The sequence below is a fragment of the Callorhinus ursinus genome, unplaced genomic scaffold, assembly GCF_003265705.2.
Source record: "Callorhinus ursinus isolate GAN/ISIS: 27379988/994484 unplaced genomic scaffold, GSC_fseal_2.0 scaffold16, whole genome shotgun sequence".
NCBI classification, from domain to species: Eukaryota; Metazoa; Chordata; class Mammalia; order Carnivora; family Otariidae; genus Callorhinus; species Callorhinus ursinus.
Window position 1 is genome coordinate 42,487,539 of NW_027397078.1, and position 25,599 is coordinate 42,513,137.

Sequence of the window (25,599 nt, forward strand, 5' to 3'; positions counted from 1 at the left end):
CTGCATGGAGCACTGGGTGTTATGAACAAACAATGAATCATGGAACACTGCACCAAAAACTAATGATGTAATATATGGTGATTAACATAACAATAAAAAAATTAAAAAAATAAAAACTAACTGGATAAATAAGATAAACCCGCGGATCTTTGACTTGGTAGCATTACAGTAACTTGGATTGACAGAGCTGGGATTCTCCTCCAGGTTTCACGCATCCTCATCTGCTCAATTTGGGTGAGGGGTGCTGTGGCCCATTGTGGGTCAATCAGGACTGAGAAGTTGGCTGGTAGCTTCTGGAAGGAAATCTCTACCCGTAAAAGAAGAAAGTGAAAGGATGTGGCCTTAAATAGGGCCCTGGATATTAATGGATGAGGCTGTGATGACTGGAGCTACAGCAGGATCTTCGGCCATGAGTAAAACTGGCTAATGCCTTGCAACAGGGGAGGTCACAAAACACAGAATGGCATTATTGATCTCTCAAATCACTCCACCCCAGAGGCTGAAACCTCAGTAGGTCTTCTTAGGTGATACATTCTTTATGGTTTTCCCCATTTTGAGATGGGCTGTGACTTCAACGGCCAGATTCATACAACCTAGCAGAAGTTCTCAAACGTTCCGGCCACACGATTCCTTGAGACTCTTAAAAACGATCGAGGAACCCAAGACATTTGTTTACGTGGGTTGATGACATCCCTGTTTTCCGTATTAGAAATAGTAACGGAAAGACTTTAGATGTTTGTTTACTTAATACTTTGAAGGTCATCACAAGAAGCCCATTACGCTTTACACAAATCACACATTTTTAGTGGAAAAATAAATATGTCTTCCCAAACAAAAACTGGGGGAGGGGAAGAGTGGCTTCATTTTACACATTTGCAAATCGCTTCAATACCTGGCTTCCTAGAAGAGGGCTGCTTTCTCATATCTGCTTACACATTGCTTCGTTTTCAAAACACCATTTAGTCCGAAATTATCTGGCCTCATTCAGACATGTGGTTGGAAAAGAGGAACTCTGGTCGTGGCATATCAACCCCACACGGTGTGTGGTGGGTTCTGTAAGACTCCATACCTTCCCCTTCTCCCCTGCTCCTGTTCATTACATCTTTACAACAATGCCCACTGTCATGTGCACTTGTGTAAAATCTAATTTATTTTAAAAGTTTACTTTTCGCACAGTTTCCTAATGAAATAAAACACATATATGCATGCATGCTACTGCTGTTACTATCATGTATGTACTGGCGTTCGTATATTATATGTATCCTGTATATGTAGATCTGTCTATATTATATATAATATAATGTAATATAATAACAATATACTATGTTATGGAATATGTTATGTTCTCTCTATATTATATATCCTGTATATTATATTAATTTATTATTAAATGATATGTTGATACTTATTTATATATTTATATATAAATGTATAATTTATTTTACAGATATTATATACATAAGTATATATAATTATTTTATCATATATAAATAATATATGTAAATATATAAACATATATAAGATAAACTCATCTATATAAATATATAGATAATATAAATTTAGAAATATAATATATAATTAATATAATTATACAAATTATACATAAACATATATAAATTATACATATAATCTGTAAATGAAATGTATATACAAATATATATGTAAAACTATATAAACATATAAAATTTATATATTTTTATAAATTTTTATTTATAAATATATATAAATATATAAACATTTTTATCAATTTTATTTATAAATACATTTATATAAATATATAAACATATTTTTATAAATTTTTATCTATAAATATATTCATATAAGTATATAAACATCTTTTTATAAATTTTATTTATAGATATATAAACATTATCAATTTTTATCTATAAATATATTTATATAAACATATAAGCATATTTGCATATTTACATATGTTGTTTATAAATTATATACTTATTTAGCATATATTATTAAATGATATATATTTATAATACATATGTAATTATATATATACGAAATATATGTCTTTTTTTCCTTTACCCAAACGCCTTAAAATCACAAGACAACACAGCACGTATCATCAGCTAACCTGCCTTGTGTCCGTTTGAGATTCTGCACCCCAACCCTTGCCCTCAGCCCCAAAGTCTCGTGTGCCGGGGAACTATAAGCCAGGCATGAAATGCGTGGCCCCGCACCACCCCACAGCCCTTCCACCCACAGCCAAGCTCCGCTCTCTTTCACGAGTCTGCGAGGGCACAGCGTAATACACAACCCTCTGAGCACCCTGGGTACAGAAGCATTTCATGTCTCAAAAGGCAATTACCACCTGCACCCAGATGCCTCACAGAGCTGCCGAATCTCTCACTTTGCAGTCCTCAGGGAAGCCGTCCACACCATGCTTTGCACCAGTGACGCCGGGGAGACGGGCAAGGTGTCAACATTTGCACGGTGCTCTTGGCAGGTGTGTTTCGGGCACATCCCGAGACATGGAGAGAACCTGCACGCAGCAGGTCTTCGGCACAGGCTGATGCACCTCACAGGCAGCAACGCACCTGCATGCAAGGACCATCCGCATCACAATTCCTGAAGAAAAGTCCTTCACGGTGTCAGGAAGAGAAAATTCTTCCTCTACCTTCTATGGTCTTCCAGCCGCGTTAGGAATTAAATCGACAGGTTAACAAGAGAACAAACAAAACCCCACAAAGTTTTATTACGTGTGCACGGAGGCCCAACATCGAAATTTGAGAACCAAAGAAATGACCAAGGCAGGCAGTTTTTACACATTTTCCACGAAGAGACAATATATTTGTGAAGCATGGACAGCATTAAAACAAAACAAAACAAAACAACAGGTGTTTGGGAGCTGGAATGAGTAAGGAATTCTGAGCAGAATTTGGGCAGAGGCAGATCAGAAAAAAATAAGGTTTATTTACAGATTTTTCTCAGCTTTAAAGCTCCAGTTTCTGGTGGAAACGGTGTATGTTCACTTCTTAGTACAGGGAGGGCATTTTTCATTTGGGAGATCTATTTCCTCGCTTTCAGGGGGGCAGAGGAGGGTCTGAGTGTCCTTGTCCCGGCTGTGTATTGAGCAACTTCTATTTAAATAATATGTTTTGTTTCTTAAGTTCCACATATGAGTGAAATCACATGGCATTTCTCTTTTTCTGGCTGACTTAGTTTACTTAGCATAATACTCTCTAGATCCATCCATGTCTTTGCAAATGGCAAGATTTTATTCTTTTGCATGGCTCAGTAACATTCCATTGTGTGTATAAATATACATATATATATACACATTTTATATATCTGATACATATGTGTATATACACACATATATAATGTATACATATGTATACACACTGTGTATAATGTATATATGTATACACACGTTGGAATCTAATATATATATACAATACATATTATATAAAATATATTACAATGTGTATATATTATATATGTATATACATACACACACACACACACATATATATATATATCATATCTTCTTTGTCCATGAACAACAACAAAAAAAGAGGGGAGGCGGGTGGAGGTGATGAGTGAAAACAGATGATGGGGATGGAGGAGTGCACCTGTTGGGATGAGCCCTGGGCGATGTATGGAATTGTTGACTCACTATATTGTACACCTGAAACTGATGTAACACCGTGTGCTAGCTACACTGGAATTTAAAAGAATGAAAATTAAAAAGATAAAAAAAAATCCATATGCCAAAGTGGTGCCTCTTGGGGTGGCCTGCCCTTGGCCCCTAAAAAGAACTGAAGGAGTGTGGAAAACCATCCACTGGGAATGGAACATGCTGGGGAGGGGGGCCGAGAAGCCCACTGAAGAGATTCAGCTTTTCTCAAAGAACCACCTACATTTGGGCCAAGGTGAAGTCTACAGGGCGAGGAAGCATTGTGTACATAGAGAGTGTGCCCCGAAACCTAGAGACTCCAGAAGCACAGTGTTAAACAGTTTCATAGCGGACCTGATTTAGAGTTTGCCTTAGCTCTTCATCCCGCACCAGAATGGTGAATTTCTGGAAAGCCAAACTCTGCACTCCTGTCCTTGCAGACTTCACAGGAGGAACCGGGGTCAGAACACACACGTCTGCTCTTCCTAAAACTTTCCAAAACTAGGGTCCCATCACTAGCTCGTGAGCAAAAAAAAAACTGAGTAATTTTTTTTGAAACAATGCTAAATCACAAAACACAGGTTATTTGCTTCCAATGATTTGTTAGACTATGTTTCTGGGTATTTTTTAAAATTTATTTTATTATGACTATTTTTTACTATGTTTCTGACCATATGACTGGGTGTCAAAGAAACAAACCAACAAAATAAATCAAGGCCTGCGTCATAGGAACAAACAGAATAAATCAAGGCCCAAGTGAAAGGAGAGTAACATGCATCAGAAAATTGACAGTGTGGGTGGAAATCCCCATCTTCAGGGTTACCTAAAGCTGCTTTTCTAGGAAGCCCAAGGATGCAAAGAAAAAGTGCGTAAAATCAATAAGCAAACACAATGTCAGCAAACACTTGCTCAAGATAGATGTCCGGCTGCTACGGACACTGGGGCTTGGAACTGGGGACAAATGCATGAGACCTGGTGATGAATCCCAAGGAAGAAACTCAGAGAAAACGATGAATGTGTTCACATAAAGGCTCAAATTCTCTGGAACAAAAAACAACCCAATCTACACTGAATTATCTGATAGAAGATAAAATAATGGTGCCCACACAGCTCTTGTTAAAAAAAGTCTCCAAAATGGACAAGCTTCATTGCAGTCAGGAAAAAAAAAAAAATGCAATTTGAAAGTCAGATTCCATATCACACACGGAATGCGCATGCATTCCATGCATATCAAAATGTCAGCGCAAACATAAAGCCATAACTGAACCACATCCAGATGTATATAAAACTATATATAATGTATATTTATATTTATATATACATGTTTTCTATAGTTTTATTTTATACAGTATATATTTTATGTATGCATTTATATATAAATACACTGTGTATATATATTGTATACTGTACATATGTAATTCTATACATGTCATGCATTATTACAGAATATTGCATTTATAGTGAATTTACCATGGAAAGAAACGGGGCCGTCTTTCCAAAGTCTCCGCAAGCATCATCTGTTCATGGGGACGCCTGCACGCTCCAAGCAAAAACGCTTGTGGGGGAAAGCCAGAACTGGTTTTTAGTTCCTTTGTTTTTGTTTTGCAGCTTGATTGCGTGTTCTATAGAATCGACGTAGAACCTTCTGTAAGTGTCAGGTGTGCACCGTGATGACTGGACAGACTTACACCTTGCCATGTGATGACCACCACCACCACGTTAGCTAACACCTCCCTCTCCGGCACATGATTTAACTATTTCTTTCTTTGTGCCGAGGACAGTGAAGATCCGCTCTCTCGGCGACTTTCCCATGCACCATGTGCAAGAGTGAACCAAGTCACCATGCTCATTCCCCATGACTTTTGGGACCTATCACTGGGAGGAGCTTCTGCACTTTTTATCGGTAGGGCATGAGGAGGACCCACAGGTGAAGGGTTCCTCCAGCAGGGCAACCAGGTGGTGACACAGCAGCCCCTCCCCAAAACCAAAATCGACTCCTGATGCTCCTCAAGCTGACTGGTGCTGAGTTTTGGGGAAACAGGAGGGTCCTGCAGCCCCAGAAATCAAGGTTGCATGCCATTGGCCAGAGCTGTCACATGACCAGAATGACCTGCAAAGGGTGCTGGGAACTGTAGTTCAGCTGGGAATCCCTGCACCTACCTAGAGCACTATGGATTCAGAAAAGAGAACAGGTTTTTTTGGAGGAAAACCCGCATTTTCAAACACTCCTTGTTTTTAGTTAGTGTCTGCACTTTTGATTTCATGGTCTCAACTTCTCACCTGACTCTAACACATATCTTATATATTGCAATGAGCGTAATTCTACTTATATTAAGGAAAAAAAAGTTTATTTGTATTTTTCCCCCATCCCACCTGCAGCCCTCGATACCTACCAGGCACGGCTGGGAATGCTTGTCACACAGGAGCTCATTCAACCTCACCATTTGGGGGAAGCAGAGCCCATGATTACACCCATTCTTCAGATGACGTAACTTGAAGCCCAGAGAGGTCGTTTAACTTGCCTCAGGTTGCACAGCTCGAAATGCAGAAGGCAGCCTGTGAACTCATGAATTAGGCCTCAGCGTCTGGAGATGAATCCTGACCGGCTTCACGGCTATGCCCCTAGGGAAGCTCAGTGAGGTCCCCATCCTTTCTTGTAAATTAGGAACACTCGTACCCAACACATAGTGATGGACACGTGAGTTTCTTCGGGCTGCCATAACAGAATCCTGCAAACTCAGCGGCTTCAACACAAGACATTTATTCTCTCGCTCTCTCAGTTCTGGAGGCAAGAAGCCTGGGATCCGGGCAGGGCAGGGCTGCACTCCTTCTGAAGATTGTAGGGGAGGCTCTGCTCCAGTCCCCCCTTCCCAGCGTCTGGTCAGTCCTCGGCTTGTGGCAGCTTCGCTCTGAGCTGCGCACGACATTCTCCCCGCGTGCGTGTCCGTGTTCACATTTCCCCTCTCACACGGACGCCGGTCCCCTGTGGGGTTAGCGCCCACTGTCCCCCGGGATGACCTCAGCTCATGACCGCTGCAGACTCTACTTCCAAATAAGGTCACATTGTAACTTGGGTGTGTGTGTGCCTGTGCGTGTGCGTGTGTGTGTGATTTCTTCTTCCCACTCTGCAAGTCACACGGCAAATCAGCGTGACCACACCTCCCCCCTCCCCCACTGGAAAGCCTTGCACTTCGCCATGGATACGTGGCGGGGGAGGGGGGCAGAACTTCTTCCCGAGGGCGTGCAGGAAAACGGAAATAAAAGTATGGCTCCCGTGGCAGTCACCGTCCTCTCGACCCGTCTAAAATTCGATTCCGGGGCTTCGCTCTGTTCCAGCGTGAAGATGTTCCTCCAGGCCCGGACCCCCAGGCACCCACTCAGGCTCCCAGGAAGAGCCGGGAGTGTTGCTTTTTGCACAATACGGTCGACACCATCTTTTCCTTCCTTCATGGGCATGCAGAATGCAGCCAACTGTGACTTTTCTCCTCTTTTTAGCAGGGAAGCATGCCGTCCTGGTGGCCCTGGGGTGGGGCGGAGTCGGGGGGTGACTTCCTTAAGGACATATGCTCCCCACCTGAGACTCAGGTAACACTCTGGGTCAAGCAGACTTCAGGCATCAGCCAGTCAATCAATCAATAGGAGGCTTCTGCTATATAATCCCCACCCACCCCAAAAAAGATACGCCTCCAAGCACTCATGATTTGAAGATTCTTATTCTAACTAGGTTGAACCTTAACCAGTTTCTGCTTGTCACTTGGGTGATTTTCTTTTCCTTTCTTTTAAGATTCGGTTTATTTATTTGACCCAGAGAGAGCACAAGCAGGCGCAGAGGGAGAAGCAGGCTCCCCGCTGAGCACGGAGCCCCACGCAGGACTCGATCCCAGGACCCTGGGATCATGACCTGAGCCAAAAGCAGACCCTTCCCTCACTGAGCCCCCCAGATGCCCCCCCCACGAGGGTGACTTTCATCCCTTAAGATTGTAACTATGCTTAAGTGTTCACCCTCCATCGTATTCCAGAAGGCGCCGGTGACAACTCGTCTTCCTCGGCAAGGTTTCAGGTGCCCATCTGCTCCCCAAACCCCTGCCGTGACCCTCGGAATGGAGCAGACACCCTGCCACAGGCAGACACACACCCAGCGGGCACCCTGCCCCGCTCAGGACGACATTTATCCGATGCCGCTAAGCTGGGTAGATAGCTTCCTGAGTCGTGGACCTACCGCGTGCTGCCTCCTCCTTGTCGGTGGGAATTACAGAAAAGCAAGAACACGGCGAGCCAGCCGCGGTATTTTTTCTTTTTTCTTTTACATTTATTTAGAATGATGCAAACTTATGTATGACAGGTGTGGGAAAAAAACAAAACGGATGGATGGATGTCTTTATAAATGCTTCCATTGCATCTAGGTCTGTGCGTGAAGGTGCAAATGCGTGTGCCCACGCACGGACGCACGCACGCCTTCACACAGGCTTCTGACCAGCGTCAAGAGAAACTCACATACAGAAAACGTGCGGCAACCGTGCGGCTTCGTCCCTGGGTGCAAACAGTTGAGAAGCGTGCGAGGACATCCCTGTCCCAACAGGAATTGCGGGCCGCTGTCTTGAAATGGCTCAAATCATACATGAATCCCTGACATGAGACACCACCATCTGAGCTGCAAGTTCCTTTTTGTATTTGGGAAGCTCTCTTTAGGGCTTTCTGCTTTTGGCGCCCCCTTCTTTGGAGACCTAGCTCCCAATCCATGATGGCGAGCACAAAGCATGCATATTTAGGACTTTTCTGGGTCCTCTCCATGAGTTGCAGATGGCAAAAATTGTCTCTATTCTGATATTTAGGGCAAAGCCCAAAAGTTCTATAAGCATGTACCTAAATTGGAAGAAACTGTGCCAATAAGCCCAAACTGTCTTTTTCCTTTCCCCCTAAAATGTTACTAACATAGAAGCAAGTAGCTAGTATGCATTTCAGATGCTTGAGCATTTTTTAAGGTTCTCTACTACGGGTGTAAAAAAAAAAAAAGTATAAACTAAGAAAAAGGATGGCGTTGCCTGAAGAACAGAAACCTAGAGAGCATCAGATGGAAACTGATATGAGAACAGTCAAGAGACACATATTGCGGTCGCCGTCCCCTATTTTCCTAGAAAACCCGAAACCATATAAGATTTCACAGGAAAAGGAAAAGCATCCCCAGGCCGCTTCCCCCGCCCCCCCCCCACCCCCGAGATGGCTTGCACTCGAGCGACCATGCATGCACAATCCCGAAACCCAGCCTCAGCCTCCGTAGGTTGGGGGCAGGGGATGGAGGGCTGGTCGAAGCCACCCCGAGTGCTGAGAATCCCGCATATTCCACATCAGCTGGACCGGTGGGCACTGACTCCCTGATGAACACTCAGCCTGGGTCAAGCTTCTCCCCAGAGCTGGCTGGAAACCGCCCCCCCCACCCCCAGTGGTGCTCCTGAGACCCCAGCAGAAGACAGCACCCCCGCCCATGACCCCATGCCCCGGGACACCCCCCGTGCTTTGGGGCGACACACACGGGTCGCCCATGGGCACGTCCCGCACCATGAGGTCGTGTTGGGAACCCAGGACACAGTCGGCATCTATCCACATGCACGATCGAACCAACGGATGAAGCAGTAATCTTCGTTCGACCCAGGGAGGAGCCCAGTTATCCTCACAAACGCACCTCATCCAGCAGATTTGGGGATGCTTTGGGAGGCGGCTCATCTGTGCCGAACAGAAAGCACCTCAGGGCGGCAGGTGATGTCGACAATGAAAGGAATTGTCCCAGGAGCGGCGAACGGGGTTCTGGTCTACACCGAGCTTCTCCCTAAGCGACCGCTGGATCTCGAAACCCTCATACATGTGCTGGTTCTGGAAGGGAAGATGGGCAACCATGTGTCACAGCTAGGATGAATTGACCAACTATATCTTTTTGGTCGCAGCTAATATTTGCACAAACCCCCTTTTATGGATGTGGTTTCATTAACCTTCATAACCTCGGGAGGTTTTATTCCTTGCAGTTTACCAAATAAAGCCGAAGCATCATGCTCAAACAGTCCACCTGTTGCCCCGTATGTGGCCCCATCCCCAGAAGTGTGTCTCCAGAAGGTGTGGCAGCTTCAAAGTGGAGCTGCTGCACCTGTCCAGTTCCGCAGGCTGTGCACTGCAAACTCATCCCCCTACACCTTGCCAAGACGGCGTGTGAGCCGTCCTTCAGCTGACAGGTGACCTCCCGGACCCAACCGCACAGCCAAGCAACGTCAGCGTGACTGCGTGGAGCCAAGTTCGCTGTAATGCTGAGACCCTCCCCCGCACCCCGGGTCTTGAACAAAACCCTAGATGGAGCCGCCATGCTCATACTTGTTAGACGGTTTGCAGGTTTGGCAGCTGGCAAGACCAGGTAGCCCCAGGATGAGTCTTGCCCACCTTGAGGGGGGGAGTCCCCTCATGCTATGACAGCGAGTCTGCAGTCTTGGTGTCTGAGGACCGTAGCTTTAACAGATGGGAAGGCAGACGTGGTCTCCGCTGGACCCGGTGACGTCATCCCTGAAGAATAGCTAACGGAGGGGACGTCTGGGGGGCTCAGTCGGTGAAGCGTCAGGTCATGATCTCAGGGTCCTGAGATCGAGTCCCGCATCGAGCTCCTTGCTCATCGGGGAGCCTGCTTCTCCCTCCCCCTCTGCACCTCCCCCTGCTCATGCTCTCTCTCTCTCAAATAAATAAATAAAATATTAAAAGAAAGAATAACTAACAGAAAAACTAGATGGGATGTTTATCTAGCCTTCAAAAAAGCAAAAAGAGCTTCCAGGCAGGGAAAACAAAACAAAAACAAACAAACAAACAAACAAAAAGAGTGGGCTTTGTCTCAGATAAACGGGGAGATCATGACCCACGTTTAAAAAAAACAAAAAAACAAAATAAGAACAACTCCAGGTGCTGCAAAAAGAAAGTCAGGTAAGGTGAGGCGGTTGGGCACAAAATTCCGGCAGGCACCAGGAAAAAAGCCAACTCAGGTCTACACTGCTGGGTTTTGAAATGCCCACGGGCCCGTGCCGAAGTCGGAATCCAAAGTCACGCTCGGTGTGTCGCAATGACCATGAGAGCTGCCAGCCACGGGAGGGGTGTTTCAGAGACTTGGCTTTCCCCCAGGCTTCTCCGAGCGCCAGGCGCGGTGCAGACCCAAGCTCCCCCGTGTCTGGATTTGGTCAGTACTCCCCATCCACCAGCAGAGGGAGGCCCCGGGCAGGTTTTGGGATTTTGCAATCCTACCTAAAACCCCGTTCCTGCAGGCCTCCCTCCTTAGGGACACAAAGGAGATGTGGGTGAACACACCCTTGCAAAGCCCAGATGGAGTCCGACGTGGGTGCTTGCTGTGGGGGCCACACCTCAACACACCCTCAGCTCGCCTGTGCAATAGAACCCCCTGTTTGTGTCTGGACCCTCCCTGCAGACCGGTCCTCAGGGCCTGCCACTGCGCAGCACCCACCACCCCTGCCCACAAGGGTAGCCAACCAGGCGTGATTCTCCAAAACCTAGGAGACTGGACCCCCAAAAAATCCTGAACTAGAAAGCCACAGTGGCCCCCCACCCCGTTCCCTGGGGTCTGTGCACAAATTCACCAGAAAGCCTTCCAATTCTGTCCCTGCATACTTTTGTTTTTGGAGAGGAATACAAACATCGCAGGCTCAACCCAAACATTTCCGAGTCCCTTACGATGGATCGAAACCACATCAGCCCTGCCGATTGCAACCCCGAGCTGAGAACGTTTCAGTCTACGTGAGTTACAACACCCACTCTTGCAGATCACAAAGCTGCTTAAAAATACCGGGGGGGGTGTGTGTGTGTAGGAAAAGCATCCCCCATGAAGCCCCAACTTAAAACCACTTCCTTAAGCAAGGCCGCTATATGGGACGTCCCCAGAAATAAGCCAGCCCCGTAACAGGCTCCAGGAAGTATTTTTATAGAGCCTAACGCTTACCATTTGTCCTGAAACAGTTTCTCCTTCTGTTGCGTTGGCAGTAACCCGCTGCGGCGCCCACCAGCGTGACCACCAGCACTGACACAATAGGAGACACGATTTTCGCTACCATGTTCCCTGCAGGATGGAGAAACGAAAGACGGTCTCAGAAAACACGTGGCCGGCGAGAAAGCCGCTCCTTGTCAATCCTTCTGTAAGCAGAAGATTTTGAGATTTTTGACGATGTCTTACCCGTTCAGGACATTCAAGGCAGAGTATTGCAAATAAGAGGCACTCGATTTGTTTTCCGTGGATTTGTTGAACTAGATGGGTTTGTACCTTTTTCGAAGTACAATGTCTGTGCCCTTGCAAAATATATTCAATGCACACGTGCCCACAAAGGTCTGGACACAGGCACACACCTCACCTGACACCTTGGAGGCCACCTTACTGCCAACAGTTTGGTTTCTCTGCCTGGGACCTTGCGTGACAAAAATCGACGGTCCCGAGAAAGAAGAAATCATTGCTTTTATTGGCGAGAACCACCTGTGTCTTCTATCAGAGTGGGTCAAGCAGCTGGTGTGTTGTTGGGATGGATACATGGCCCCCATGGGACGTTGGCTTGGATACTGTCGCCTGCAGGAAGCATCACTTGTCCTCTCCGCACCCCGGTCTGGCATCAGACGCTCTGTCTGGACGCAGGACCCTACACGTTCCATGCAACCCCGTGTGTGCCGCCTCGATTTTTGTCTTGGGCTTCACCCCTCCGGCCCCCAGCTTGTGTCCGAGAGAACGGTAGGGATGGATGGCTGTCCTGCGAACGCCAGCGCAGACACCCAGCAAATAGCAACCCCGCGGCTGGGCACGCGCGTCCGGACGCAGAGGCTGCAAAGCGCTTCCAAGCGTCCTTCTCGCGGAGCATCTGTGACGCACAGAAGCTTGGCGTCGGGGCGAGCGCATTCATCCTCAACGTGAAGGCAGGATTGCTAAGAGGCTGCGTTCTGCCAGCGACGTGTGACCAGCCTGGGCCTCCTGGCCTCCACCCCTGCCCTGTCTGACCTGCTCTGGGGCGGGCAGGGCACTTCTAGGGGGCTTCTCCAGGGCCGAATGTCCACACCCTCCTTCCCGTTCTCCTTCTTGGCTTCCGTTCGTGCGCTTGCTCAAAGACACATGAGCCATCGGTGGCCCCGGGACAGGTCCACGAGACCCACCCTGCCCTCGGAGGAGCCCCACCTCCGCCCTCCTTCTGTGAGCCCCCAGGGAGGTGAGCACCCTGCAGAAGCAGGCTGCTCCATGAAAGCCTGTGGGTTAAGACAGTATGTCCAGACCCTGCTGGCCCGCCCACAGCCCTATGCAAAAGCGTGTTTTTATTAAAGACGGGAGCGGCACGGATCCATTACCCTGGGGGTTCCCGTAGGTCGAGTGTCCATCTCCGCCTGTAAAGAGGAAGGCACATGGTCATGGGATTATTCAGCAGAGTCTCCACCGCCGGGCACCCCGGAGAGGCTGGGCATGCAGCGAGAAGCACCGCGTATGGGGATCTCCGTGTGCAGGGAGCTTACCTTCTCCCAGAGGAGGGGGCGCACACTCAGCCTCAGGAGGGGGCTGTGGACGCTACCTCCGACGCTGGGAGTGCGAGGGGGCAGCATAGCGACAGGGCAATGCAGCTTCCATTCCAGGGGACAGGGGATACACACACACATTTACAGACGCAACATGCACGTGCACGCGGCCATGCACGTGCACCCACGCACAGGTGCACACACTCACGCCGCCACCCATGCGCGCACTGCCCCCTGTGCCTGCCCCTCTACCCATGCGCGCACCGCCATCCATGCCTGCGCCTCTACCTATGCGCACCGCCACCTGTGCCTGCGCCTCTATCCATGCGCGCACCGCCACCCATGGGCGCACCGCTACCCGTGCCTGCGCCTCTACCCATGCGCGCACCGCCACCCAGGCGCGCGCCACCACACATGCGCCCGCATCCTCACATACACACAAGCACACACTCACATTCACGCTTGTGAACACATAAAGACATGCATACACGCACACTGCCACCCATGCGCGCGCCTCCACGCATGTCCGTGCCTCCACACATGAGCGCATCTCCACACGTGCAGGTGTGCACACCTCCACATGTTTGCAGAATACATGCAAACAGACCTGCAGGCACGCATACAAGACACACACATATACACGTGCACACATCCACCTGCACACGCACGCACACAGAGACACATGGACATCTGTATGCAAATCCATGTGCACAAACTCATGCACACAGAGGCCCATGTGTGCACAGGAGAAATACATTCCCATATGCATTAGCAAGTAGACGTGTGTGCAGCCAAATACAGAGGCACGCACACACATGCAGAGGCAGACATATGCACACATACAACCATAAATGTGTGCACCGGCATGCACCCATCTGCACTCATGCACACATGCACGCGCATTGGCACACACATGCACAAGCACAGGTGAACACTAATGTGCACACACACGCATGTACAAACACACACACACAATATCAACCTTAAGCAGGGCTTACTTCCTTGCAAGAAAGTAAGCCTGCACTGCATGCAAAGCAACTTTGGTGACCGGTGAGCACACAAATTAGACCCGGATGGTCAGTTAACTTCCCACGCAGGAGACAATAGGACAAGCTTCCCGCCAGCGCCAGATGGGGTGTTAGTTCTCCCCAAGGACAGTTTCTCTGCACACAGCTCGTAAGAAATAATTCCTTTACCATAAGTATTTCCGTTAGAGTTGGGTCTAGAGCGCCCTCCTCCTGCAGGACAGAAAGACCACGTGTCCAGAAGTTTGGGTGACACCACTCAGCTCACCGGAAGCAAGATGCCGCATGAAGCTGCGGAGATTTCCAGCCCTCCCTCCCCGTGCAAAGGGAAGAGGCACAGTCACCACGGGGCGGCCTCTGACCACACAAGGAGCAGCAGCTGAGGTCAGCCTGCATGATGCACAGCTTCCCCTGACACCCTCTGGAGCTCACGGCGACTGGGGCACACGCCATGCTCATGCCCGAAGACTGGGCGCTTGCCTTAGCTCGCGTGCAAACACGCTTTCCATGAGGCCAGCCTGAGCAGTGCCGTAGGCACAGACTACAGTCATCCCAGCCAGTGAAACAGAAAGATTTCTGGCACCTTCTTCTCATGTCTGGAGACCAATTTCTCAACGAAGGTTTGAGATGAGAAACGGAATGCTTGACGCTAATTTTGTTAATTTGGAAGTGGGAACATTTTTGTGGGTGCTGTTTAAACACTGATGGGTCATTTGATCAACTGCCTCCGGATTGAGCCATGTCCCCTTCCCCAAAATTCATATGTTGAAGTCCTAGCTCCCCGGAACTGCAGAACGGGACTGTGCTTGGAGGTGGGGTCTTCAAAGGTAACAACGTTCCAAATTAAGGTAAAATGAGGTCTCGCTAGGATGAGGTCACTAAGCCGTTAGGACTGGTGTCTTTTGTGCAGGAGGAAGGGACATGCCCAATGCATTTTGCCACCTCCAGGGAGAAGCCGGGTGACGCAGTCACCTGGTGCATGAACCCAATCCTCGGTGCTAGTTTGAGAGCTGACTCACAGCTTGGCGCAGCTCAGCACCACAGAACAGGGGTCCAGACACGGACAGGGCCGGATGCACGTTCCCAGAGCCTCACATGCCAGTGAGCGTGGCCCTCCGGAAAACCACATCAGCCAGGCTTTGTCCTGCAGCTTGACCCGGGCCCCACCTGAGAGCATGGGGTCAGGGGAGGGGGGTTTGCAGACATTTTGCCCCCAGGGTGAATGATCATCCTGATGAGTGTGCTTTTCTGCACTCGGAGGGGAGACAGGTCCCCAAGACATGGCGGCGTGGGATCAGAGCCCTGACAAATTTCCTGGGGAATAAATGTAGGCATCCTTTGGGCTCCCGGGAGCACGGCTAGATGAGTCATTTCTTTCCCGCTTGTGAATCTGGCAAGGAACAAAACAACAGGTTCTGGGAAGGATCCTCGCAGAGGGAGACCCTTCAGAGACACCTGCATGGGGTAAACACATCCCGGGATCGGGATACCTCTCTGGCCTGGAGGGTTGTGGGGGCGTCATCTGACCATATGCAATGTTCCACGTGGCTGCTTATAAAAATAGCGAATAAGCGTTTGTCCCACAATTTCCAAAGAAAGAAGATGATGGGCCCATCACATCTGCACACTGAGTTTAAAGCAGACAGCCTTTGACCCCTCTCCACCAGGACCCTTCACACGCCGCCTGTCCCATACAAGCGTGTGCACCTTGGAGGGCCAGCGTTATGGGGACGGGACCATCTATAGGGTGACAGATATCTGTCCCTTAAAGCGGACTGTTTGAGCACCGTGCTTCACCTTTACTTTAGAAAATGGGGTATAAAATAAAAATTTGCCCTTCAGAGGTTAGGGAGGTTAATGGGACCACATCTCTGAAAGGACCATACCCCTTGCCAACGCACCATACAAATATTAGTTTCAGCCAAAAAGGTAAGTCACTCGATTCATTCATGGTGCTCAAAACGTTTAACACATGGCAAACGGAAAAGAAAAATAATGCTTTGAAATCAATCCACAAATTGATTGAAGGGCAAAGGGGACTCAAAGGTACAAACGTGTAGTTACGGGATGAATAAGCCCTGGGACGTCACATAGAGCCTGGGGACCCTAGTTAACAATCCTGTACCCTATATTTAAAAGTTGCTAAGGGAGTAAATCTTTAAGGTTCTCATTTTACAATAAAAAAATAAAATCTGTGGGGCGCCTGGGTGGCTCGTTCGGTGAAGCGTCTGCCTTCGGCTCAGGTCATGATCTCAGGGTCCTGGGATCGAGTCCCGCATCGGGCTCCCTGCTCAGCGGGGAGTCTGCTTCTCCCTCTCCCTCTGCTCCTCCTGCTTATGCTCACTCTCTGTCAAATGAGTAAATAAAATCTTTTAAAAAATTTAAAAAACAAAATTTGTAACTATGTGCGCCAATGGACACAAAAAATAAAAGTTGTAACTATGTGTGCCGATGCACACACAAAAATAAAATTTGTAACTGTGTGTGCGGATGGATGTTCCCCAGACCTAGAGCCGTGATTACTTTGCGACATTTAATAAATGTTGAATCACTCTGCTGTATACCTAGAACGAGTAAAATGTTCTATGTCAATTGTATCTCAATTAAAAAAAAATCAATCTTGTTTTCCCAGCGAGACGTTTTTTTTGTCAATCTTCCCTTACGGTAGCAGAGAGCGTCTGAGGGCTTCGAGATCTGCTGATCTGTTTGCAAAGAGCTCCATGTAGACAAGAACCCCACGAGTCATTCCTGTGGACTTTTCTATTCCTTCTTGGCAGCATCTGCCTCCCCGAAATCTTTTCTGCTGGCAGTAGGCCAACCGCCTGACAAAAAGTCCCCAGTGTGTTGGATGTTGTCCCCCTGGCGAGTGTTGCTGTCTGCCGTTCTGTTTCCAGCTACCTGGACACTGGGTTCCCTGGACAGCAGGCCGCGGCCAAGCCAGACGGTCAGCGCGGAGAGGGCTGAGAACCCCGGACGCCAGCACACAGAGCCCCAACACCCAGGACCCCAGGAAGAGGCAGGGATGGGCATGCAAGGGGGAGCCCGGCAAAGATGACCCCCACCCCGCCGTCCACCGGGAGTCCGGGTGCTGGGCGTACCGTGCGTGTTTCCGGACCCATCATTGCTGGGGTAGTAGCTACCACCGCCTGCGGGAGAGAAGGTACGTGTCAGGGATGTTCTGCTGGGAGGCGCAGGGTTCCTGGTGATGGCACCAAAGCCGTGCCCACGACTCACCCCAAAGAGAGCCCCACATGGTGGCAAAGAGCGGGAGCCACCAGGGCAAGTCCAAGGCTGCCCGCCTAAAGTCACAGCTTTCTGCTAGGACAACTCCCGCCGAGACAGATCCCCTATGGAAAGCCCGGTGCCTTCAGAGAGCACACATGGACCCAGACGGCTCCCCGTGCATGCAGGTGCATCGCCCTCCTGCAGAGAGATCTGAGCGGGACCTGAAACCCTCCTACAGAAGCACCTTCATGAGACGGGCAGACTGGGAAGGCGAAGCCCATCATGAACTTTCTCTCTTAGGGGCCAGGCATTTTTACGGTTGGCTGATGTGGCCATCACAGCCCTGAAGACAAAGCTGTTTGTTCACGGTGCCGAGCATCACAGAAAGAAGGGGCACGCGCACCCTGCTTGTCCACATGACGCATGTGCCCTTTGGCAAGGTTTCGGGGAGGAGGTCTCACCTCTTCTGGAACACATCGCGAACGACCAAACAGAGGAGAAACCTCGCCTACATGACACAAAGCCTCATGCATTACAGCCTGGAGCCCGAGACTACAGAGGGCTCTGTCCCAACCGGCCCCTGCTTTTGTTTAGGTATGAAAAACTCTCGGCAGGGGGTTCCATTCCAGTGATAGCAGGAACGTCCATAAAAGCTTTTTGTATGCCTGTGTACGTGTGCATAAATCTGTATCTATATACATAGGTATATATACATACATATGCACAAATAAAACTATACATAGATATGTATAAAAGTACACGTACATATAAAAGTAGACAAATATAAAGATATGAACACACACACATATGTAGATAAATGTATATAAAGATATATATACTCAAAATATATGCATACGTTTTTAAAGCTGTCTGTATGTACATATATAAACATATATCTACACATATAAACATGTATCTACACATATATAAAGGTATATGCATATGCAATATTATAGAAGTAGATATATGCACATGCAAATATAGAAATATGTACATATTCAGAGGTGTGCATGCATATAAATATATATAAATATAAAGGTATGTAGAAACATATAAATATATATACACTATATATAAACATGTATGTGTACATAAAGGTATGTAATACGTACATTGAGATATATAGAGATAGATGTACACACATATACAAATGAAGAGATATATACATACATATTCATAAAAGGTGTATATGTAAACAGAGACATATAAATAACTACATACATATATAAAGGGATATATAGATAAATAAAGATAAAGACTTATGTATATAAAGGTGTTTAGGTAAATGTATATAAGGGGATATATATATATAAATATAAAGACATAAATATGTACATACATATATAAGGGATATATAACTAAGTAAAGATATATAGACATACATATATAGGTGTTCATATAAATATATATAAAGAGATTCATACATGAATATAAAGATATATAAATATGTACATCCATATATAAGGGATATACAGCTAAGTGAAGATATATAGAGAGAATATATATAAAGTATATATAGCATATAAGGTGTTTATATAAATATATATAAAATATATTTTTATGTATAAATAAATATATATAAGGGATATATGCATACGTAAAGACATATAGAGACATATGCATATAAAGATGTTTATATAAATGTATATAAAGGGATATATAGCTAAGTAAAGATATATAGAGACAGGCGTACATCCAGGTGCATGTGTAAAGGTCTGTACAGGGATCCGTACACGAATATAAAGATATATAAATACGTGCACCCATACATGAGGGATCTATGCCTAAGTAAAGATGTACAGAGATGAGCGTACATCCAGGTGCATGTGTAAAGGTCTGTACAGGGATCCGTACACGAATATAAAGATATATAAATACGTGCACCCACACATGAGGGATCTATGCCTAAGTAAAGATGTACAGAGACGGGCGTACGTCCAGGTGCATGTGTAAAGGTCTGTACAGGTCTCCGTACACGAGCATAGAGACACATAGAGAGCTGGATGCCTCTAAAGCCAAGCACACATCACGCCTTGCAGGATACCTCCGTGCACAGAAGTGTCTGGAAAAAGGCAAGGCCCAGGTGTGTGCCGAGCTCTAAAGGAACGCACACACACGGGTACACACACACACGTGCGCGTGTTTACACAGACACAAGCACCACTTGTCAGTGCAATCTGCCCTGTGGCTAGTGTTGCCCACGACACAAACCTCCAGAGGGGACAGGTGCACGGAGCACGCCCTCCGATGAGGCATAGGACACGTGGAACACGGATGCCCTGTGCAGCGCATCTTCCGCTCGGGGCCGATTCTGCACCCAGACCTCCCCAACACCTCCCCAGTCAAGAGAGAGAAGCCACGGGCATACCTGCGGGCGGCTTGGGTCTGGGCGGGTAGCGGCCGTCGTCCCGGTCCGTGTTGCCAAAGTAACCTGTGGGGTGCACAGAGCATCCCTGAGACCCTGTACAGACAGTGCTCCGTAAACCCCAGCCCGCATGACAGATGCATGGGCAGCTTATGGAGAGCGGGGCAGACCATTTGCAGGACACCGGGACAATGGGACCAAACTGCAGGTGTTCCCAGTGCCGTCCAGGTGGGACACCATTCTTCCTGTGGGGAGAAGGTATGGGGGACCTGGCAGCCTGGGAAGGGCAAGTACTTGGACGGGCCCCTTATGATCTGAGAGTTGAAGGGAGGTGTGGAATGCAGAGTAAGACAGTGATCTATCATGTCTCAGACCCCCAGGCCCCAGGACCTTTGCACATGCCCTCTGCACCGAATGCAGGCTTCTCTTCCTGCCTCAGCCCCTGGGCTAAGACCACCTCCACCCTGGGTGGGACTCCACAGCTCCCACTGTCCCATCCAACCCCGTCCGCTTGGTGACTGCCACACCCCCACGCCGAGAACCAAGAACCAGCCTCGGCACAGAGCATGTGCTCACGTAAACACTATGGAACGCCTCTGAATACTGAAACCGTGGAATTTCCAAACATACCTGAGCTGACGTGAAAGGAGGTGCTTCTGAAAAGCCCTTAAAGATGGGTGCTGGTTGCCGAGGACACCAAGCCCCCCTGTGATGAGCGGGTCCTAAATTGCAATCCCGTGGCCCTGACCTCTGGGGATGGGGAAGATGCCAGAGGTTGAATTAATCCCCAGTGACCCACGATTTAATCAATCGTGCTTCCGTGATTGAAGCCCGCCAAAAACCCAAAAGGACGGGGTTCAGCGAGAGTCGTGGTTGCGGAACGCATCCACATGCCGCATGGGGGATGCACCGCCCCTCCCCGGGGACACAAGTCCTGCCCTCGGGACCCCTGCAGATCTCACCTCATGCACCTGTTCCCCCGAGAGCTCGTGCATATCCTTTATCACACCCGGTAGGGTAAACTAGCACCCGTGTTTTCCCCGAGTCCCGTCAACCACTCTAGCAAATTAACGGAGCCCTGGGAACCGCCGACCTATAGCCAGACGTTCAGAAGCTCAGAGGACAACCTGCATTTGCAACTCTTGTCTCAACTGGGGACGGTGCCCTGGGACTGAGCCCTTACCCTGCGGGATCCGGGGCTATTTTCGGGCACAGTGTATCAGAAGCGAGTTAACGGCTTGGTGGTGTTAGCAAACACACACGTCAGATACACCATGCAGCCTCCCGCATGTTCCCGTGTGGGACACTGGCATTGGGTGATGCGTGCTCACCAGAATTTCCCTGCCCTCTTTTGAATAAGCTTGCTTACACCCTGAGCCGGTTTTGCATTTTTTTAAATCAAAATACAGTGAAATTTAATGTGCACTTGGGTCCCCAAAGCTCAGTTTGGGGTTCAGTGATTGCCTTTGTTAACATTCTCCGAGGCACCAACTGCCCTGACCCTTTTCTGGGGATGCTGACATATGAAGTCTGGCGAGGGGCCCTGAGCTGCCCACTGGGGCCAATGGGGGAACGTCAGTGTTTGCAATCAGAATAAACCTCGGGGCCTTTAGAGGCGGCGGGGGGCAGCCTATCTGCAGAACCCGGCTGCAGGATGTGAGTCGTACTGGGGTGTCGGGGTGTAAAGGGGGTGCCAGGAGGCAGCAACAGCACCCATGGCCAACGATCGCCATCCGCAGATAGGAAACTGAGTATTTTGTCATTGCACTGGCCACAAGCCACAGCCTGCCCACCTCCCAGGTGTCTCCTGCACCCACAGGGAGGCGGGTCCCGGCACAGACCCCACAGCCCTCACGTTTGAGCTAGGCGGTTGCTAATGCCACGCAGATGCATGCAGACGACTTGAGCATTGGAAGATGTGCATCCAATGGAAAACCCCACAAAAGGTGTCCACCTGCTTGGAAAACCCACAGAAGGTATCCACTTGCTTGGAAAACCCACAGAAGGTATCCACCTGCTTGGGAAACCCTACAGAAGGCATCCACTTGCTTGGAAAACCCACAGAAGGCATCCACCTGCTTGGAAAACCCTATAGAAGGCGTCCACCTGCTCGCTGCTCCCAGATGCCTGAAGCCTGCATGCTTTCTCCCCAAGAGCCAAGACATGGCTCCAGAGATGCATGTTTAGGGACTTAAGCATCTGTGGGCAAAATCTGTCTGCACAACCCGCCAATCTCCCCAAACACCTTTCTCTCCCTGTGGAGTTCCAATGCCCCCTGCCCTCCCAGGGTGTGTGTATAGGACTGAGCTATTGGGGACCCAGACGACATCCAAGGGGAACTTCTCAGGGTTTGCAGGACTGTCCATAGTCAGCCTGCACCTCTTTCCCCTTCCCCATATTTATGATTTGGTCTCTGTCCTGTCTCTGAGAAACTCCCATGGAGATGCATGGCTGTCCGACGCGGGGTCTGATAAAACTGCGAAATGCAAAATCAGGCAGTGACCTGTCCAATTTCTCTCCACAAAAATCGCTCCATCAGGGACACCCCCCAGAGCTGTGGGGACCCCTGGGAAAGCAGTTTCCGGAAACCTGTCCTGCCATCCAGGAAGGGCCAGCCGCCCAAGACATGGCGGCATCTTCAAGAGGCTGTCTCGAGACTCTAGAGAGCTCATGAGAGAGCTCGTGATTTCTCACCAATTTTGCTTCAAGTGGGATCTCCAGAAACATCTGTGAGCCATGACCAGCGTCCGTCATGACCCCTCATTAACATCTTGGAGGACCCTGGATGCCACGACCAGGAATTTGGGGAGGGCATGGGGTCTGTGTAGAGCATTCCAGCAAACGGAGTTGAGGACGTGTGCACCCTGATGGAGGGATTTTAGGGTGGATCCTCCATCCCCAACATTGGAGTGCACTCCTTATAAAACAGCCTCTGGACATTCGAAAACCATTGCCATTTCACCATTGAGGACGGAATTTCGAGAGCATCGATGTGGACGGTGCATCCATCCCCAACGCTTCCGAATCCCGTCTTAATGCGCTTACCTCCACCGCCGTCAGAACCGCCAGGCTGCGGGCGAGGGGGTGGCCTCGGCCTTGGGTAGATACCTGCCGGAAAATAGCAAGGGGATTTTAGGAATGCTTCTGCAAGCCCTTGGCTTAGCCCAGCCTCACATGGCTCTACCTGGTCTTAGGGTTTAGGTTTTTGGCGCTGTTGTATTGCTAAGGACTTTATTGACAATGTTTCCTTTTTATTTTATTAAGAAATCTATGGGAACTGGGTCTGCCAGGTTTTTAAAAACAAGGAGACATGGAGGGTGAATGACTTGCCATGCACAAGTGCACACAGGTGGGCGTTTTTGAACGGGACATAATTTGGAACCCTACAAACAAGCGGGAAAGGAACTTGTCTTCAACCTAATTAAAAATCCATCACAAGAACGTACAATACCCTCTGATCACGCAGTATTTTCCAGCGCTCAGAGCAAGGGGAAACAAAATGAGTGACGTCAGTTCAACCTTCTGGCCTCCCCTGCTTGGGAGCATGACTCCTGCATGAGTTTCCTGCAGAGCAAACTGCTCCTTATTTCAAAAGCAGCCTGATGACCACCCCACCCCCATAAAGACAAGGCAGGCTTCATGAAACCAGGTTGGAAAGGAGCCCGAAGGCTGAAAATTCTTACTTCCACTGTCGTCCGGCATTCCAGGTTGGGGCTGGTACGGTGGTTTTGGTTTTGGGTAGATATCTGCAGGGAAAACGACATAGCGCTTTTAGCGGAGAGAAATAGCCTTGTGTTACGAGCAGCCTATAAAACAAGGACATCCGCGCGGCTATAGATTTTCTATCTTATTCACATTTGTTGTTCACGGTGTTACAGATGACTATCGACCCGCTGGACATGACTGAGTCTATAGACATAAAATCTCAAAACTGCAACTTCAAGAAAAAAACCACACATGGGTGTGCACGCGCACACACACACACACACACACACACACACACACTGTTCCTAGAAGCTAGCTCTCCTGCCAAGAGGGTGCTAGAGCTCCAGGTTGCTGGCAGGTGCAGGCTTAATAAAAAGGTTCAGCTTGCAACTTAAAAAAAAAAAAAAAAAGGCAGAGAAATTCTCCCGGTGCATTTGTAAATTGATGTCAACATTTTCTTACTAAACATATTCTTCTCCTGGTTGTTGGTTATCTCTCTCTCTCTTTCTTTTATTTTAACTCTATTATTTACTTATATATAATATATCATATGATATAATATCAAATAACATCACATCAAACATCATACAATATGATACATATTTTATGTGCTATTATATAACATATATTACATGTTATTATGTTATATAAATATACTATTTATTATATATATAATTTAATAATGTACTACATATAATATATATTGTGTGTTATATATATTACACGATACATAATCATAAACCATATAATATAAATATATCATTTATTTTATATATAGTCTATATGCTACAAAATATATGATATATATTATATATAATTACATATTAGTTTATTATATTATATAAATATATTATTTGCTTTACATGTGTAGTATATATGTCATATTATATATGCTATCTAATATATATGATTATATATTGTCTTTTATTATATGGTATATAACTATGTTATTTATTTCATATACAATTTAAGAATGTATATTACATGTGAGCTACCTATGGGCTATATAATTATATACTATATTAGAATACATATATTCTATAAATCATACCTGTATTACTGAGGTATAATTGACATATGAGATTATATTAGTTTCAGGTGTACAACGTGATGACTAGGTATTTCTCCACATTTCAGAATCCACCTATCACTATACATACCAGCTACAACATATTCTTTTTTTCTTGTGGGGAGTTTTCAGATCTACTCTCTGAGCAGACTTCCAACACACAATTCGGCATTATTAACCGTGCCACGCGTGTTGGCGAGCCGTCTTCACTGTGATGCACATGGACACCGTGCGTTGATACCCTTGATTCTGTGACCCGTCTCCCACAACCACCCCACTGATGGACACTTAGGTGTTATTTTGTATCTCAACTAAGAGGATTCTTTTTACCCAGAGCTCATAAGATGCATCCCTCTATTCTTCCAACACTTGTAAAGTGTTCCTTTGCATATTTAGGCTTGTAATCCACTTTATTTTTAAGTATTGCATGAGGTAGAGAGTGAATTAGCTATTATCCAGAAGAACAGCCACTCACCTCAGCCCTGCTTACAGGACGTTCTCCCTTCCCACTGTTTTCTGGCTCTGACCTCTCTCAGGTACCGAGACACCCTAGCCCTGGTCACACCTCAGACTTCCACCCTCCCTGGGTCCTGTGTCTGGGCTTCCTTGTCTAGACCCCTGGTCAGAAATGTGCCCATCCCTGCAGAAGTAACAGACTGTCCTCATTCTTAAATCATCCCGTGCTACACGAGTATCTACCTCTGAGCTAGAAAGTGCACACATAATAAAAACTAAAGAGTATATTTCACGGTGAGATATCACCTCACACCTGTTGACTATTACAAAAAAGACAAGAAACAACAGATGTTGGCGAGGATGTGGAGAAAGGGGAGAACTCTTGCACTGTTGGTGGGAATGCAAGCTGGTGCAGCCACTGTGGACAAGAGTTTGGAGTTTCTTTAAAATATTAAAAGTAGAACTACCCTGTGATCCAGTAATTCCACTAACTGGATGTTTATCTAAAGAAAACAAAATTACTCTCTTGAAAGGTATCTGCACCCCCATGTTCACTGAATCATTATTCACAATAGCCAACAGATGGAAGCACACCCCCAGGGTC

General features: G+C 47.5%; 1 protein-coding gene across 1 annotated transcript in view; it reads right to left on the minus strand.

Annotated features, from left to right (window-relative positions):
• Positions 1-8,413: 8,413 nt before the first annotated feature.
• The window catches only part of XG (Xg glycoprotein (Xg blood group)), a 32,671-nt gene continuing 15,485 nt past the window's right edge, over positions 8,414-25,599 (minus strand). Inside the window, exons 5-12 of the mRNA XM_025857537.2 lie at positions 23,449-23,511; positions 22,811-22,873; positions 19,769-19,831; positions 17,274-17,321; positions 14,347-14,388; positions 12,989-13,024; positions 11,610-11,726; positions 8,414-9,502 (exon numbers count right to left, since the gene is read on the minus strand). Coding sequence (XP_025713322.1) covers positions 9,486-9,502; positions 11,610-11,726; positions 12,989-13,024; positions 14,347-14,388; positions 17,274-17,321; positions 19,769-19,831; positions 22,811-22,873; positions 23,449-23,511 — 449 coding nt within the window. The 3' untranslated portion in view covers positions 8,414-9,485. The remainder of the gene's footprint in view (positions 9,503-11,609; positions 11,727-12,988; positions 13,025-14,346; positions 14,389-17,273; positions 17,322-19,768; positions 19,832-22,810; positions 22,874-23,448; positions 23,512-25,599) is intronic.